Source organism: Corylus avellana, chromosome 9 (assembly GCF_965113065.1).
Source record: "Corylus avellana chromosome 9, dhCorAvel1.hap1.2, whole genome shotgun sequence".
Taxonomy (NCBI): Eukaryota; Viridiplantae; Streptophyta; class Magnoliopsida; order Fagales; family Betulaceae; genus Corylus; species Corylus avellana.
In genome coordinates this window covers 954818-974846 of record NC_142498.1, presented here as the reverse complement: position 1 = coordinate 974846, position 20029 = coordinate 954818, and the positions used below count along the sequence as shown (strand labels likewise).

Below are 20029 nucleotides of genomic sequence, written 5' to 3'. Positions count from 1 at the left end.
GGATCACGTCTTCACATCTCTGATCCAGCAATGGCGGAAGCATTGGCGGCAAGAGAAGCTGTCGAGTTGGGCAGGACTCTGGAAGGCGTAATATCATTTTGGAGGGGGATGCTTTGAAGTGGTGAATCCTCTTCTAAAAGATGATGTTTGCATGGGGCAACAAGGACAGATCATCAATGATGCAAAGTCTCTGATGAATTGCGGAATTCAATGGAAAATTCAACATTTACGTCGAGAAGGTAATGGAGCTGCACATATCCTCGCCAAGGTGGGGTTACAACATGAAGAATCTCAGATTTGGTCAAGTGACTTTCCTGAATGCATGAACGATGTTATTCTTGCTCTTGTTTTCATCCGATAATGGAACTCATTTTCAAAAAATAAAAATAAAATAGTGAAATACATTTTCGAGATTCTATCCTAGTGTTAGTGTGTTACAACTAAACTAATCAATAAGAATAACTATTTTTTTTTTTTCATTTTCGGTAATTACTTTTCATTTTGTAATGAAATAGTCATTAGAGATTCAAACAAACAATAAGTAACTTACAAAAAAGAAAAAAAAAGGAAAAAATATAAAAAAGCCCCCCAAACTACCAGTCATTTTCGTTTTAATTTCATAATGTTCAAAAAGTGATAAAGTAGCCCTCCAAACTACTAAACAGTTGCAATTTGGCCACTTACCATCAAATAGGATGAAAAATTCAAAACTACGTCGTTTTGGCAATATTAAGTTATCAAAATACCATTTCGAGAAAAAAAAAAAAAAAAAAAGTGTAGTTTAGGGGTGGCTCGCCGGCCACCCCAACAGGCCATGGGGAGCCACCCCCAGACCTGTGGGTGTGGTTGAATGTTCATTTTCTGCATCTCTTCAAAGAACGCCAATGCCTCTTCAAACCAGCCACATTGAGCATAGCCCGCAATCATAGCAGTCCAAGATACCACATCTCTCATAGGAATTTCATCAAAAAGCCCGCGAGCATCGCCCATCAAACCCCTTGCAGCATAACCAGTGATCAAAGTTGTAAACGACACAGCGTCTCGAAGAGTACTTTTATCAAACACCAAACGCGCATTTTCCAATTCACCATTTTGAGTGTACATGTTGACGAGCGAAGTATGCACAAAGGCATCGCACTCAAGCCCAAGCTTCAAAACTTGTGCATGGACCTGTTTCCCTTCATGGGTAGCCCCAACTTTAGCACAAGACTTCAAAACAAACGGAAAAGTATAAGAATTCGGCTCCGCCCCGCACAGAATCATACGGACATAGAATTCCACGGCTAGTATAGGGTTATTGCGCAATGAATGTCCTCGTATAATTGTGTTCCATATGACTGGGTGGCTTGCCGGCCACCCCCATGGCCTATGGGGTGGCCGGCGAGCCACCCCTAAAGGCCTAAACCTTTAAAGTTTGTTTTCGGTTTTCAAAACGATGTAGTTTTTGGGTTTTTTTTAAAAAAACCCAAACGTCATTTTTGGGGGGCTTTTTCTTAAAAAAAAAAAAAAAAAAAAAAAAAAAAAAAAAAAAAAAAACTCCCACAAAAGGGCATTTTAGTAATTTAACCTAACCAAAACGACGTAGTTTTGAATTTTTCATCCTATTTGACAGTCATGACTAATAGAGTGGTCAAAATGCAACTGTTTGGTAGTTTTGGGGATTACTTTATCAGTTTTGGAACATTATGAGGCTAAAACGGAAACGGTTGGTAGTTTTGGAGGCTTTTTTAGATTTTTCCCAAAAAAAAAAACAAAAGTTTAAAACCTTCGAGAACTATAATTGAGCCCAGCCGAGTTGAACTTTAGAATTTCAAGATTAACTCATTTACGAAGATGCTTATTTGAGCCGAATTATGAAATGTGTGTTCAAGACTAATTCATTGAAAACTTGGACGAGCTCAAGCCTGTTGAGAATGCTATTCGAGTTGAATCGGGCTCAACTCGAGCTCGAACTAGGCTATTATATATATATATTTTGAGCCGAGCTATGAAATGTGTGTTTAAGACTGACTCATTGAAAGCTTGGACGAGCTCAAGCCCGTTGAGAACTCGAACTAGGCTATTATATATATATATATATATATATATATATATATATATATATATATAAAATATGTAAAAATATGTAATTTCTATTGATGAAATATCACGAGTATAAAGCTCTTACAACAGAGCATAAAGTTCTGAAAAATTATAATCAAAAGCTATGATGGTTACAAAGTCATAAAAATAACTTCAAGCTTCCACTAACCCATATACAAATACATTTAAGGAATAGATCTGCTTCGAGCATACTAGATTTAGGACATGGGTCGCTCAAACACAAAATAAAAACAAACTAAAAAACTAAAAATCTATCCTCAACTTGAAGGGCAAGATAACAAATTCATCTTCAACCTGAAAGCCAGGAGAACAAAATAAAAATAAAAAACAAAAAACCCTACAACATAATGGCTTAGCTGAAAGAAAACTTAGGCATTTCCTTGAGACGGGCCTCACTCTCTTAGCTCATTCTCACCTCCTAAACCCTAAACCCTAAACCCTAAACAAAACCCATTCACTCCAATTTTGACCAACCTGAAACCCTAACTTTATAAGTTGGGGGGCTTTGCCGTAAATTCAAAATCGCATTCCATCTTTAAATAAGCATTGTCATATCGCACTAAGACCCTCTCCAATGTAGCAGTAAACAAATGTTTTGCATTAGTCTATGAAAAATTAAGTCTCTAATTTTACTTTTCTTTTTGTTTCTTTTTCTGAGCAAGTCTCTAATTGTTCAACAGAATGATGCTTTCTTTCTTAAATGAAAGTCAAGTTTTCAAAAATAACAGCTTCTCAAAAATATATATATATATCTATCAGACACTAGAAAAAGGATGTTTCTATTTCTTAGCTATAATAGGTAAGTAACCATTGAGATAAGAACCCCTATTGTGAAACTCATCAAATTGTACGTGATAGCAGTATTAATTCAAGCATAAAAACATATAAATCATGCTTGAGAGAGAAGAGGGGGGGGGGGGGGGGGGGGGTGCGCACAGAGATGGGGACAGAGACAAAATTTAGAAGTTTCTTTTGAAACAAATAAAGCATGGTATAGTAACAAAGAAAAGAAAGAAGTTTGTGCTTCTCAGGGATCCATTAAGGGCTAATTGCATAATAGTTTAAAAAGGGTGCTAAATAAATGTGGCATTAGAAAGCTAATTCAAAATGATACAATTATGAAATAAGATTTTTCTAATTTGGACGTTTACTATGCCAAAATCGTTCCGCAATAAAAGAATGCAAATCTGGACGATCACCAAGAACGAGGGATTTGACGTTAGTAGGAATTAGATATTCCTTCGCATAGTGCGTAGAGCATTATCAAACTGGGAAAAGTTAAAGCAATCAAAGACATGATAGTTTTAAGTGTATGGGATCTCTTTTCTCGTTTGTAATTATCATAATTGGGCCATAATCGTCGAGTTTTGTACCCATGGAAATATTTAGGGTTTATTATTATTTTAGGATAATATTTTAGGGAAAAATAAATTTTTAAGGGTAAAAATTTTAGGGGGAAATTTTTTTTGGGGGGGTTGAATGGTAATTTTTGAAGGGCCATTACATGTATAATTTTCTTTTTTTTATTTATTTTTTTTTTCCGAAGGGCTTTGTAAATTGTTGGGGTTATTGCAACCAAAAAAAACACTACAACTTTTTGTACGTCAAATGCTCAATTTCGGGTTCGTTTGAGTTTGCAATTTAAAAACACACTTTAACAATTGATAAAATCGCAATTTAACATATGGCTTATGATAATTCATAATCCATATACTAAATTAGCTAGTATATTAACCCAAATCCAAGATCGTGTTTTATTAGGGTTGGCAAACAATTTCTTGGAGTTCTAGGAGCCTGGGACATAAATGAGCGTGTGCGAGTAGGGGGGTATTTATAGTAGAGGGTGCTACCAACTTCTTTGAAAAGTAACGGACGTCCGGGTACTATTTACACATCAGTCCAAAGCCTGTAGCATACGTCCATGTATTATTGAAGGGGTATTCCAAAAGTGGCATACGTATAACACCCCCAAAATTAGCTTTGGCTAACATAGCAGGGTTACTAGCAATTATCCAAGTTAAACCTACTTGTGGCTAAATGAGGAATCGCCCCTCTAAGCATTATCAGAGGGTTTCCATTCCTTTGAGCAGTAAGAAGTTGAGCAAGCTTTAGTTTGCCCGCTTCAACAGGATCTTGAGATCCTGTTGGTTTTGCCACCTTGGTTCTCTTGAGTGGGGGCTGCTCAGGTTTCACAGGCTCGTCAGTGAGCCTCAAGGACGGAATTTTTAAGGGCTCATCTGTCGAGCACTTGCCCTTATCCCTCTTCTTCCTCCGAGGACTGTGTGTAGCGACGGGTCTCCTCATAGCCTCAGTGATGCTAATAACATACGTGTGCTCAATTAGATGACATATTTCACGTTTTTATGGAAAGCAATCGTAAATATTTACTTATCTCGTATGCTTGCTCGAGCCCTCGAACATTTCAAATCTCTGTTATAACGAAACATAGCTTATCGTTAACGCGCAGTACTACAGAACCTATAATTGACACACAAGGTCTTAATCGACACAAACTTTTTTTTATTTTAAAGCCCTTTCTCCTTTTCTTTTCTCTTTTTTTTTTTTTTTTTTTTTACGATAAAAAAATGGGTAGCTTTATTGAAGACCCCTAAACTTCCACTCGCTTGACAAATCCCCCTCCCCCTCCCCCAAACTTCAAAAATCTTTCAATTTAGTATCATGAACTTTCAATTGCTCTTAATTTGAACCTCTACATCAAATTTAGCCGTTAGAAATACCAAAAAAGACCTAATTCGTTATGTGACAAGGAAATTACTTTCCTTTCACGTTTACAAGACTTAAATAAGTATTTTATTCAAAATAGAAATTTGGGATAACAAGCTAGCTACTCGCAAGATTGGGCCGGTGAAAATTTCTAATTGCTTCCAATAAGTCTGACTTTTCATGAATGAGTTTAATGTGACCATAACAAAAATAATCATCAATAAAAGGTGATGAAGTACTCATAATTTTGCAAGGCAACAAGAGTAATGGGACCACATATGCCGGTATGTATTAGCTGCATAACATCCTCACTTGCCAACCTTTTGTTTTCTAGTTTTAGTAGGAAGTTTCCTTCTAACACAAGTTTCAAAATTAGAAAAATCTAGGTCGGCAAGGATGCCATCTTTAATCAACACAGTATAGAGAAGCCGGTCCTAGAAGTCGATCAAGAGGACCCGAAGGTAGATCATAGATGCAGTTGCCTAAGTTTGATTTCATCGAATTATATTTCTTTGCAGACACACTATATAGTTTTCTAAACGACTTTCGGTACTTAATATTCCTTTTGGAATGTATTAGACTTAAAAGAAATAGAGAGATGGGGTGAGAGATGAAAGATAGACTTGCAGTATCAATAGAAGAGATGGAGAGAGATATTTGGTTGGGAAGACAATCTCTCGCTTGAGGAAGACAGGTTGCAATTTTCTTTGGCCATGGGTGTCGAGAGGGCTGGGGCTTTGTGGCAAGTTTTTTTACAATTAATTCATTCTCACAATAGTATATTACCAAACAAAGGAATAACTGTTCAGTCCATGTTACATGGAATGTTAGAGAAAGACAACAACAGAAGAATACATGCACAATGAAGCACAACATATTAGACTATCTCAATAAGCCAATTAGTGCAGGGGGTAAAAAGTGTTGAATTTCATCCAGAATGGTGGGGAGCTTAAACTAGACCATCAGACCTTCTAGTGCTAACCAATTTCACTGGTAATTAACATTTTACAATATAAATATATAATAGCCAGCCATAATTAGCGGTATGTGTTAAAAGTTCTCAACTGAACTTCTTGTAATTCGGGGCAAATTTATAAGTCATGTATGCAAATGGTTAATCATCCCGATGATTAAATTTAAATTATTACTTATTTTAAAAGTTTAAATTAATAAGATCTATTAATTTAATTATTTAATTAATATTTTAATACTCACATTCACATTAGCCACCACCAGGGCCTATCTAGCGGTGGCCGAACCACCCTCAGAGGCCTTGGACATGGTTCGGCCACTCCTAAATACCAAAAAGGGGTGGCCAAAGCCACCCCCAAAAGCCTTGGGAGTGGTTCTACCACCCTCTTTTGCCCATAGGGGTAATTTCGACATGCCCTTGTGGTTGGTTTGGGGGTGGCCGAGCGTACGGGGTGGTTTCACGCACCCCTTTTTCGTATTTGGGGGTGGCCGAACCACCCCCAAAGGCCATGAGGGTGGTTCGGCCACCACCAGACCAACCCTGAGCCACCCCCACCTCAATTTATTGTAACTCAATGTTATGTTCACGTGGTGATATTCTATCTTTCTAAGAGTACTACCCTGTACGTAGTCTATGTCTAGTGAGCATACTTGATAGGAGATAGACACAGGCTGTAGAAAGGTCCCCCACTTCGATTCCCACCCCGTTAGATCTTTTCGGTTTGGAGCCGGCTGGTAATGGACCTACTTACCTTGCTTGTGGACCAGTTGCAGAGCTAACCCTTGTTCTATTGGCTCATCACTCAGCACCTAACACGTCAATCCCGTAGACGCCGCTCCGCTTGATCAAGGTAGATTAGCAAGATTCAATATATAACAGTCTTACTCAAAATGGAATTGCTTTAGTTCCATTTATCGACTGTGAACATTCAATTTTAAAGATACAAGGAATTACTATGACAAGCACAGGACTAGACGTTTGTCATGCTGTAGGATTGGTTAGTAGATATCAATCCAATTCAGGAAAAGAGCATTGGCAAGCAGTAAAAAGAATATTTAGGTACCTGCAAAGAACTAAAAACATGGGTTTATGTTTTGGATTAGAAGATCTAAACAATGCAGGATACACTGACGCGAATTTTGTAGGAGATGTAGATGACAGAAAATTTACAAGCGGCTATATATTCTTATTTGGGGGAACATCTGTTTTTTGGTTAAGTAAGAAACAAAATTGGCTGCAAAATCCACAAGGGAAGCTGAGTATATATCGTGCAGAGCTTGCTGTGTTGAGGTAACCCTTGCCTTTCCTTGGTGATTTTATTAGGTTATTATGCTAGCTTCTTGTTTTACAGTAGCATAGTCGCTAAAATCTAGAAGTTTAAGCTTTAATCTTGTGATAAGCTTTTCATTTCCATTAGACATAATCTTGTTGCTTGGAGACATTGTTTTGGTCAAGAGGTGTTAGAAACCCTTTTTGTAGCATTAGGACCAGTCGAGGAGGCTTAGGAATCATTTGGACCAAATGAGGTTCTAGCTGAACCTCATTTAACTAACTGGACTACCATGATTATCAATATGATGTTGGAAACCTTCTTTTCTATCCCAAGAATTATATTCCTAGTTTGTGGCAGCATCACTTGACATTTGAATAAGATGGAGAATATTTCCTATGCTAGCACGTTGTTAAGGCATGGGATAACTTGATCAGTAGAAATCTGTAAAAGCCCCGACAAATTTATGATGTCATGTTAAAGCATCTCCAACAGATTAGCTAAATCTTACATAATAATTATTTTTAGCTAGAATCATCCAATTTCTGTCACCAATAGATTAACTTCAGAGCGATTTGCGAGGCCCACTTAAGTTAAGGCCATAGATGGCCTTGTGGAGTCGACAGACATAGTATGGTCGTACTAGATCAATGAAACCAAGTGGTTGAGTCATATATACCTCCTCAATAAGATCACCATGTAAGAATGCATTGCGGACATCCGACCTTCCCCTCAAGTATAGTCGACTGGCAACATCTTGGTGATCGCAGTCAGAGGGTGCCCACCCAAACTGTTAGCCAATGATTTAATTAAGGGCGAGTTTCTTCTAGAATGCCCTTTCCGCTGCTATGATAATTATGAGACATTTTTTTAATTAAAATTTTCGTTTTTAAAAAAATTAAGTTTTTATGATATTTTTTTTCCGATTTTATAAAGGTATTTTTGTCTTATTGAGAATTATGTAAGGGTATTTTTATCTTTTTACTAGCCTTGAGAGACATTGACAATATTTTGGTAGTTTGGAGGATATTGTTACAATTGAAAATTTGAAGGACATTGTCAATTGAGTGGTAGTTTGAATGATCACCCCGTGGTATTTCGGGGTCGCTATTTGCTCTAGGGCTACGGCCACCCCTGTAGCTCCTTTGGGGTGGTCGCGGCCATCCCAGAGGGCTTTGGGGTGGTCGTGGGTTGATGGCACCGAGGGTGGTGCGAGCACCCCCGGAGCGCCTCATGGGTCCATCACGAGGCACTCTGAGGGTGGTCGCACCACCCACAAAAGACCCCATAGTAAATTTTTATTTTTTATTGCAATCAAGTAAATTTACATTATTATGAATTTTCCCAACATTAGTGCAATAATTTTACATGATAAATCACGTTAAAGGTGGTTATAAAGTAGATAAAATAGGAAATAGTATTTGGTCGTTATGTAAATTAAGGGTTGATAGAGAGGGTAGGAAACATATTCTCTACAAGTTCCTTTTCCTTGGGAGAAAAGTACGCTTAAAATTTTATTTTTAAGATTTTGTAGCTCTTCTTTTTAAATGTACTTATTGGATTGCTATGTAAACAGTACCGGACGTCCGCTACTTTTCAGAGAAGTTGGTAGCACCATCTGCTATAAATACCCCCTACCCTCATCGTTTCACATGCCCATTTACGCCCCAGGCTCTGCGAAAATCCTTTTCTGAGTGTGCTCTTGTGAGTTTTATGTGTTTCGTGGAGAAGGAGGAGTGATTCTTAAGGCTTGGTAAAGCAAGAGACAAAGGTGCTCTTGCAATGACTCAACATCTTAAAATCTATATTTGTTGACTAGAAGACACATAAGAAACAACATTGGCTATAGTTATCTAATGGGAGGAATTTTTAGGGCTTTTAGGTCCCCGATCCAATTTGGAGGATGAAAGAAAGAGTACTATAGCTAGTCATCCAGAAGAAGTCGCTATTGTTCCTAAAGGCAAGAGTAGGGTCCTGCTCTGTTCCCTACTAATTGCGTAGTAAGAGAAGCAGTTGCCCTTCCCCCTCGTGGGGTTGCTCTTTTCCCTTAGTGAGTAGCTTCTCGTCCTTGCTTGTCTGGTAGTTAAATAAAGGTTGTTTTGCTTTTAGCTTCCCCTTTCTGCGAGTGTTCGGTTCCGAGCTAAGATGCCTTCTGACTCTCTATTAGTAGTATAGCTATTAGTAGTAGAGCTGAGGATAGAGGTATAGCTAACATCCGCTTGTCCATCCTTTAGGTCTGTATCTGATCCGATGGGATCTAGCAATGATAATCTCGTCTGACGACTCTTGTTATACTACTGTTGAGGGATCTTGAAAGGGTCTGAACTTAGGGATACAGAACTTCTTGAAATTGTTTTCGTTCTGTCGTCAACAACTGGGACAAAAGAAGACGAAAACCTTCATGGCACCCGTTGACACGATAGCCACGAATAAAAATTCAAGAAAAAGAGAGGTGGCCAGCCACTCCTCACTGATTAGGGGGCTGCCCTTTATTGGTGAGGAGGGCCGCCCCTCATCTAGTAGGGAGTGGTGGCCCATCTCTTGTGAGGGACAGCCCCCCCTCACCAAGGGGTGGGGGCCCCTCTACTATGAACGGCAGCCTCCCCTCATCGAGGATTAGCCGGCCACCCCTCTTTTTCTTTTTCCTTTTTTATCGCTAGGAATGTCTCTCCTCGCAGGTTGATGTCGCCGCTATCTCTGTCGCCACTCACTGTCTCTATTGCCGCTCGCCGGTCACTGTCACTGCTCGCTGTCTTTGTCTGGCTGTCACCGCTCGCCATTTTCGTTCTGCCTCTCTGTCCCTACTTTGTCTCTGTAAGGCTTTCTGTCTCTCTTATACAATATGTAAGGATTTTTATTTTTTGAATTGTTGTTTGGATGTTTGTGTCATGTTAGGATTTGCCCGTAATTTTATGAGCGTGTGTAGTTGTTCGAGGCGATAATGTTGACGGGTGACACAAATAGATTCGAGTCGTTCTGGTGGGATAGGGGCTACCAAACTTTCATAAAAAGTCATCATTCATTAATGAATATAGGGGGACAAAGGAATTCGAATCACTTCGTTGCACCCGCCGACATGATCGCTTCGAAGTTTTGCACAAGCTTGTAAATTTTTGTGCCAAACAATTCAATTTCGTACTTGACCATTTTGTTAGGCCGATGAGGCTTTGGTCTTAATTGTGAAAATACAAATTCATCTGATTTACCTATAATTTTACGAGCGTGTGCAGTTGTTTGAGGTGATCATGTCGAAGGGTGGCACGAATAGATTCAAGTCATTCCGGGGCGATCGGGACTACTGAACATGTAGAAAAAGTTATCATTCATTAGTGAACATAGGGGGCAAACCCTGTTTGGACCCAGTCGGGACCCCGCCAAGACTCAATCGAGACACTGCTAGGACTTGATCGGGTCCCACTAGGACAAGGTTAGGGTATTTTTTTCGTAATTTAAAGTTATATATTATGAAAAAAATGTTTTCCGCTGAAAACATTTTTCGTTGAAATAAATGGAGCCTAAAATAACGTATCTAACCTTTTACCACTAATCAATGAAAACAAAAAACTTACCCATTTACTTACAGAGATAATAATAGAGCAATCATCATGTTAACGTTTAAGTTAGAACCTCGACTTTTTAAACTATATTCCACCTATTGACCTGACATTATGTGGAATATAAGCGGTGGCATGGTAGTGACAACTGATACTCGGTCAATAGGCAGCCTCTTTGAGTGCAAACAAATTTTTAAGGTCACGCCCACGGGCGAAAGCTTGAGCTAGAATTTAATAAAAACTTCACATTTTGTCCAAAAAAGTTCAAATGGTAAGATGTCACATCATATTTTTAGTGGAGGAAAAATGACAAAACAAAAAGAAGATGATGTGGCATCTTGCCACATGAATTTTTATGGGCAAAATATTGAGTTTTTATTAGATTCTATCATATCTCTCAAAAAATATAATGCTTCAGTGCAATATAATACGCATAATTGGCTCATTTTTAGTGACGTAGCAGATGAACAATCACATGAGCGTCAAATCAAACCTCTTGCTTATTTTGAATTTATAATCATACATTGCTTAGAATTTGGAATAAATAAAAGTTTTGCTAGCTAAGAAATTACAAGGCATCTTATCAGAGAAGCTTCATAGTTTGGGTTGGTAATATCAACAATCTTGGAAAAAGGTTTCCCAGTTTCCGGTTTCCCAATTACGGTTCTAGTTCCCCAGTAATTTTTGAAGGGGGGTAAAGCGTCAAGTCAAAATACTTTAGAGGGTAAAGAGTACTTCATGGGTCAAGTATCAATGTCAAATACGTTGGGGGGTAAAGTGTCACTTTTTAAACATTTGGGTTAAAAATGTAAATGGGTAGATAATTCAAGGGGTAAAGTGTATTTTCTCCTATTTTCTCATGACGTCATAGCGAAACTTGCAAAATGTTCTGAATCAAGGTTTTCTTTGCACTCTTACCATCACATTGTTTTACAAGTCTTTGCTAGGAAGAGGAGGAATTACCTAAATTTAGACAAGCAAACTGCTTTCTTTGTTCTTTGGGCCATGCAAACCAAAAATGACAATGGATTTGCAATATACTTTAGGTCTATACTTAAGACAGAACTTTAGTACAATGGATTTGCTAGAACTTCAGTACATTGTTTGTAATGCAAGACCATGTTTAATTGACCTGTTGCAATTACTCTTTGTAAATATTCTATAAATTCATCAGATGCCTATCATTTCAATGGGTTATTTCACCACAATTGTTGTGTGATGTTATATGGGGGAATACTTCCTCTATTAAGCCGTCGGGAACAGTCCCAGAACGAAATGCGATGCATTAATTAAGACTAGAATGGATAATTGATCATGAAAATGAACATTGCATTGCATATCATGAGATTTATGTGATTCATAGACGTTTATGAACTGCTTGTTGCTTAGGTATGACAATTCTAACCTTCTATTAATTTTTTCTGCTAAATCTAATCAATGTTTTGTCAAATAGGTTAATTGGTTAAACGTCCATAATAGGTAGTGCAACCTAGATCCACGGATCCTTCTCCTTATGGGTGCGACAGTGTGGCTTTAGAAGGAATAGATAAAATTGGAAGCAAAAATAAGACATGACAACATATTCACCACATGACATTATGCATATCATTATATCAGCGAAATAAAATTTTGATAATAAAATGATTTAAAATGGAGATGATCTTATTCTCTAATTTTGTATCCACAATAATACGCAATGATGACCATGAAGCATCTTCGGGTAAAATGATTCAGATAGGTTTGTTGAAAAAGTAGATACAACTTTTAGGCTATTGGTTCAACTAGGGGAGATCAGACAAGAACAAGAACCCAAAAAAAAAAAAAAAAATTTAACTTCTTTGAACTTAACTAGAAGCGGAATTGGGCCGGCCGTCTTATTGCTTCTGATGCTGGAGTAAGCATTTATTTTTTGTCTTTGATGTATACAACAACAAAATTTTTTGGGGAAGTTAGGGTTTCCAGTTTTCAGGCTTTGGTATATGTGCCCATGTTTATACATGCACGATGCTTGCTCTAAGATATTGCTTGTAACATGAAGCATTGGTAATTCTATTTCTTTTTCTTTTCCAAGTGCAGGGAAATTTGGAAGAATAATTTCCAAATTTCCATCCCTTCCATCCCAATAATGAATTCCCTTAAACATATGGACAAACTAGGAAGCTTTTCATTTTTCACGACCTATCCACCTACCCAATTAAATTAGCCTATCTATAAATAATTACAGACAGCTCCTCACTTGCACCACATTACATTAGATAGAAAAATGGGCTACGCCTTCCTCATACTCATTGTGGCTCTGATGTGACCGTGCTCATCAACTTTTAAAAATGGGCTACACCTTCCTTATACTCATTGTGGCTCTGATGTGACTGTGCTCATCAACCTTTAGAGTAGCCGGAGTGAGCCTTGTCCAATACACACAGAGCACTCCCTGGAGAGAGCAAAGGATGCGGAGGAGATGACTTCTCATCAGGTTGCAGAATGAATAGTTTGCCCGAAGGCGAGTACAATAGTTTCTGCATAAAACATGGAGACAAGAAAAAGTGAGTGAGAAAACCAACAGTTCTGAGCTTCAAATTCGTCAAATGGGTGCATTCATAAAGACCTTACATTTTTTATTAAACAAGAATGTGTGCTAAAGGCGCCATTTAAACACTTGAGGAGTACGGCAACATGGTCAGGGTAGTTGCAGGAGAAGGCTCTAGGGACGATATCTCTATGCATCATCACACAGTGAACGTGGGTCTCATCCAAGCCCAACTCATCAAGTATGGAAATTTCAAGAAGGTGAATCAGTCACGCAGTGGCGCGAGGACTGTGAATTAACATCTTTCCCCTTAACATCTATATGGTTTGTAGGGTTTAGAATTGATGGTAACTAATTTTTTTATTATTTTTTTCTTTTTTAAACTACGCTTAACTTGTAATTGTAATTTCTCCAAAACTTTAAAATATTGTAATTGATCCCTTAAACTATTAGCTTTTTTCGCATAGCCCTCGTCACTTAGCACTTAACTCAAAATAGTAATAATAACCCATGTTAGATTACAAAAAAAAAATAATCATCCATAGTCTGGAGACTCACGATATTTTCACATATCCGACCGAAGTTATAATGAAAATTTTACACATTTGCTGTTCAAGTTATCAAGAGATTCAAATCGACTAAGTGAAATGGGTTAAAAGTTTAGAGAGTCAATTGTAATTTTTTTAAAGCTTGAGGGGACATTACAAATTTACAATTACAATTACAATTGAGGTGTTAAGTTGATGGAGTAAATGTAGTTTCCCTTATAACATTAAACAAATAAAAATAGAGACAGAAGGAGGGAATGGAAGCTCCAACGATCACCCAGTACAATAGTACATTAAAAAATTGACTCAGTCCTATAACTTCTTGGCTCACAATGAGGGGTGCAAAGGCGGGCGGTTTTTAACCGCCCGCTAACCGCTAACCGCTATAACCGCCAACCGCCTAACCGCCTAACCGTTTAACCGCATTAACCGCTAACCGCCTAACCGCCATAACCGCCTAGCGGTTAGCGGTTATTGGGTCTACTAACCGTAACCGCTAACCGCTAACCGCCTTTTTATATAATATATTTTTATAATTATACATATAACATAATCACTTGATCATTAAATCACAATTTTTTTAAAAAATAATTAAATCACAATTTGAGTATTAATATATTATCACTATAATTTATATGATTATATCATATAATCACTTGATCATTAAATCACAATTTTAAAAAAAAAATAATTAAATCACAATTTGAGTATTAATATATTATCACTATAATTTATATGATTATATCACATGAGATTGATTATTAAATCATTTGATTATATAATAACAAATTATACATATATAATATGACATAACTCATAAGTATACTAATTCATACTAATACAACAATTAAATATCTAGAGACTTATTTCCAATGTATGTTATAAACCTATAAGTCTATAGAAGTCTACATATGTATATGAATAATATAAATGTATAATATCAATAGTTAATCATATGATTCAATGACAATTCAAATACTTTATTCAAGACTTCAAGTGAATCATATTATTAATGTACAATGATGATATGATTCGTATAATATCAAATTAAGTAATTGACATTGGATTAAACAATGACCAATGTGTTACTTATAAACATAATTTAAGTATTAATGTATTATCATTATAATTTTAGTAATTTATATATTATCACTATAATTGATATGATTATATCACATGATGACTTGATCATTAAATCGTATGATTATATAATAATAAATAATACATATATAATATGACATAACTCATAAGTCATAAGTCTACAAGTTAATCATATGATTCATGTACAATGATAATCACAATTGATTCAATGGAATTAAACAATATGTTACTTATAACTACAAGTCTACAATTTAATTAAAGCATTATTAGATACTTTAGGAATTTAGGATTTAGGAGTTTGAACATTACCATTTACCATTAGATATTAAGTTCAATTCAAAGAAAAAAGATTATAAGTAAATATGATAAGAATTTAAATAATTAATCATATAAATCATATGATATAATTTAATGAGACTATATGATTATATAATATCAAATTAAGTAATTGACATTAGATTCAACAATGTGTTACTTATAATCACAATTGAAGTATTAATGTATTTTTTGAACATTTTTTAGAAAAAGAAATTTAACCATTTTTTGAAAGAAAAAAAAAAAGAAAATTAACAATTTTGAACAATTTTGAATTATATATATATATATATATATATATATATATATATATATATATATAATTGCTTATAGTTATATTATATGCATATTGAATAATATAAATGTATAAGATAAATATTTAACTATATGATCCAATTACAATTCCAATACTTAATCAATTATTCATGTACAATGACAATGACAATGTGATTCATATAATATCAAATTAAGTAATTGACATTGGATTAAACAATGTGTTACTTATAACTACAATTGAAGTATTTTTGTTTGTTTGTAAGTTTATAAGATCAACACTTAATCATATGATCCAATGACAATTCAAATATTTATAGCAATTCGGCCCAAGAAGATATTAAAAATACAAGAAAAAAAAATGAGGGTAAAAAAAAGCCCAAAAAAAAAAGCCCAATTTTAAAAAAGCGGTTAGCGGGCGGTTATCTATTTCACTAACCGCTAACCGGCCACTAACCGCTAACCGTTAACCGCTAGGCGGTTAGCGGTTGCGGTTAGTGAAATTTACTAACCGCTAGGGCGGTTACGGTTAGCGGTTATTGCCACTAACCGCTAACCGTAACCGCCTTTGCACTCCTAGAGCCTCACATATATAGCAGTATTTGAAGCAGTCATAAGAATGGACAACTTGGTGAGACGCCATTTGTACCATTTGGTGGAGGACCTCAAATGTGCCCTAGAAAGGAATATGCACGAGTAGAAATTCTCACTTTCATGCATAATGTGGTGACCAAATTCAAATTGGAGATAGTAAATCCGAATGAAAAGATTATATACAATCCATCTCCTGTTCCAAATAATGGTCTTCTCGTTCATCTGTACCCTCTGAATAATTAGTGTCAAGAGTTGGTGTGTCTCAACCATGTTCAATAAACCTTATACCAGCAGCTGTCATGCTGTATTTTGTTCTTTTATTTGACATTGATTTTTATATATATATATATATATATATATATATATATATATATTGACGTGGAACCCCTTAAAAGCAAGGCCACTGATTGATCCATTCATATTAAATCAACCCTAGATATACGACCCCAACCACAAGAACCTTGTATCGGTTGAGTGAGGACTTGAACAATTAATCTCGTGGTATTAACCAAATGAGTCGACCATTTGAGCTAACCCTAGCAAGCAATTTGACACAAAATTTTTATTTGATTCATAAAACATTTTCTTTACCTAATTAACCAGGTTAAATTTTTGAAGTGCTTGCTTCTTAAATTACATAAGCACTCGTGTTGAAGTTTGCAAAATCAAGCAAGTGTAACATGCTTTGCTTCTCCTCCAAACACAAAAGGAAATGCCACAGCCAAAATACCTGTTGGATGGTACATTAATTAATAAGCATAAAGCATTGCTCTTATCCATGAACGGGGTGGAGATTTATCCCTGCAGAGGTGTGCAAGGGTGGGGAGGGTTGAAATCCCCAGCAAGAGGCATGAGATAAGTTATTTCTCTTATTTACCAAACTTAAGCAATATGGAATGGTGTCCTTATTTCTTGCTCTTTTTCTTTGTCAAAATATATATATATATATTTTTTTTTTCTAGTTTTCCATTTGATTTAGATTTAATCTTTAAATTTCTTTTTTCAATAAGAAGGTTCTCATGTTATGTTCCACTTTTAAATATCTCAATTTGTCCCTCAACCATCAAAGTAGACGCAACATTTGTCTCATTTGAGTCATTTGACATATCAACGCGTTATATCAATGTCACACTATCAATTAATTAGAGAAAAAAAAAATTGTCACATTATCAATGGTCAAGTCATTAATAAAAAGGACATGTCAAAAAAAATAAAAATCATTAATAAAAAAAACAAAAGACCTAATTCAAGAAATAAAAACCATGTTCTTGGTCATCCAAATCTTTTGGCTTTATAGCATCAGAAACTTCGCACTTTCCTCAACCGGGTTCACATTTTGCTCTTGCTTTGAAATTTCGAAATCATTTCACTTTAAATTTTCTTCACTGAAAATTCAAAATATTCGTTTCTGACCAAGTATGTTTTCGTAGAATTTGAATTTTGAAATTATATATGTATATTTTTATTTTGATATATATTTTTGTAAATCTTGCAAAGAGAATGAATAGCTTTTTATTACTATTTAAATAAAAAAAATCTCTACAAAATAATTTATTTTTTTTCATTCTTTAATACGAATTAATGTTCAATTTTGGCGTGGAAAATAATACATGCAAGACGAACTGTTCAAAAGCAGAGTAGTCTAAGGAGAGATAAATGAAAAGAAAATGAATTGTACGAACTTTGACCCATAAAATCTATGAAGCATCAAAATTAGCACCAAACTGAAATCTATTCCCAGAAATGGCCAGCCTGAAATCCCTTCTGGCTTCAATATTTCTCTCGGCTTTGTCATGTTGGTGTCTTGGAAATGCTCAGAACACAAGCACCATCAAACCTGGTGATGAGGTTACTACCAATTATTTGGCTTATGTTCTAATTGAAAATGGTAAGCCACTCACCTCCCCCACCCCCACTCCACCCCCTGCAGAGAAGAGAAGGTGGATATGGATCATAATAGCAACAGTGGCTGCTTTTGTTGTAATCTTGGGATTCTTATGCTTTTTGTGGAGGAAAAAACTCCTTGGTAAGAATCTTTTTTATTTGCTACGTACTAAATATTAGATCAATTAATTTATAAACCCAGATAAGCATTTAGTTTAATTATGAATATTTTGTGCAACAGGTGAGCAGGAAAGCAATGAGGAATCTGTATTACTTGAATTGACGAATTCAAACACATTTGAAGACGCAAATGAGATTAGCAATGATGGGAAGAAAGGTCATGATTTCAAAGTATTCAGCTTTGCGTCCATTGTGGCTGCCACAGACAACTTTTCTACGGAAAATAAACTTGGACAAGGTGGTTTTGGTCCTGTATATAAGGTAAGGCATGGTCCACTATAGCTCCTATTGCGCTTTTGTTAACAAGTTTAAAGCTCTTCCTTAATTATATCACTAATTCAAGGAAAATTGCCTGATGGCAAAGAAATAGCTGTGAAGAGACTTTCTAGAAGTTCTGGGCAAGGATTAGTGGAGTTCAAGAATGAGCTTATACTCATTGCCAAACTTCAGCACATGAATCTTGTTAGACTTCTGGGTTGTTGTGTTAACAAATTAAGACGAAAAGATGTTGATCTATGAGTATATGCCCAACAAAAGCCTGGACTTTTTCCTCTTTGGTTCGTCATGCTTTTATTTTTTTCTTTTGTTCACACTACGTTCACTTTAGTTTTATCTTGAGGATGAACTGATTATCTATGCAAAACTTTATAGATCTAAAGAAAAGAGAGCTTTTGGATTGGAAGCGACGTTACAGCATTATTGAAGGCATTGCTCAAGGGCGTCTTTATTTGCATAAGTACTCTAGACTAAGGATTATTCATAGAGATTTGAAAGCAAGTAACATCTTACTTGATGATGATATGAATCCCAAGATATCGGATTTTGGCATGGCCAGGGTTTTTGGGCGAAACGATGCTGAAGCTAATACTGTGAGAGTAGTTGGAACATGGTAAGTAGACATACATTTGTTATGTCCCTAGCTAATTTATCTTCAAAATCTAAAATATTCCTTACATTATTGATTGCAGTGGATATATGTCACCAGAGTATGCCATGGAAGGGAATTTTTCAGAAAAGTCAGATGTATACAGTTTTGGAGTTCTAATGTTGGAGATTATCAGTGGCAAAAAAAATTGTTGCATTTATCATCCTGAACGCCCCATAAACTTAGCAAGATATGTAAGTATGCTACATCTCATATTTATCTTATTTGCTTTGTACTTGTTGATACTATCATGCTTGGGTTCTATATGTTCAAATTGAACTGGAGAATAAATTGTGGGACATGGATTGGTTGCAGGCTTGGGAATTATGGAGAGAAAATAGAACTTTGGAGCTAATGGATTCGACTTTGGTTGAATCCAATTATGCCCTCCCAATTTTGAGATGCATTCATGTGAGTCTCTTATGCGTACAAGAGTTAGCAGCGGATAGGCCAACCATGTCTGATGTTATCTTTATGCTTACCAATGAAACTATGTCACTTCCTACTCCCAAACAAATAGCATTTTCTACTAAAACAAATTTGATAGAGACAAATTTACCTAGTTGTTCGACATCAAGTATAACCATTTCAGAGATGGATCCCCGGTAAAGATGGAGACCTCAACTTAGAGATAAATTGATGCAGAATGAGACAATGATAAATTTGTCCTTTAGTTTTATTTATGTTATTAATTTTATTAGTAATTCAATAATGGGCTCAGCCCAAAATTTTAAGTTATTTATAAATAATGAACATGACCCAGTGTCAATCACATTAGGGTTATGGTTAGAGTTTAGTCTCCTAGACTATTCAAGCATAATGTTCTATTGTAATAGACAGATTATGATGAATGAAAAAGTAGCTGCTTTCTTTGAGATGTGATTTCTCTTTCTTTCTTTTTTTAGGTGGTGAGACTCTAATTTTATCTTCTGTTTTCTTCGCTTTCTATTTTATTCCTTCCTGTGTGATAAATATAAGGTGAAAGAAATGTTATTCTATGTTCTGATAGTGTTTTTAATGTGATGATATTATATTGTTTTTGTGATTTGCCCACGAGA

The 20029-nt window shown here is 35.8% G+C and overlaps 1 protein-coding gene across 1 annotated transcript; it reads left to right on the top strand.

Moving 5' to 3' along the window:
- Positions 1–18752: 18752 nt before the first annotated feature.
- LOC132189465 (cysteine-rich receptor-like protein kinase 10) lies at positions 18753–19757 on the top strand. The gene is made up of 3 exons (XM_088510393.1): positions 18753–18935; positions 19015–19165; positions 19287–19757. The coding sequence occupies exons 1-3, from the start codon at positions 18847–18849 to the stop codon at positions 19578–19580; spliced, it is 534 nt and encodes a 177-aa protein (XP_088366519.1). The 5' UTR covers positions 18753–18846; the 3' UTR covers positions 19581–19757.
- The last annotated feature ends 272 nt before the right edge of the window (positions 19758–20029 follow it).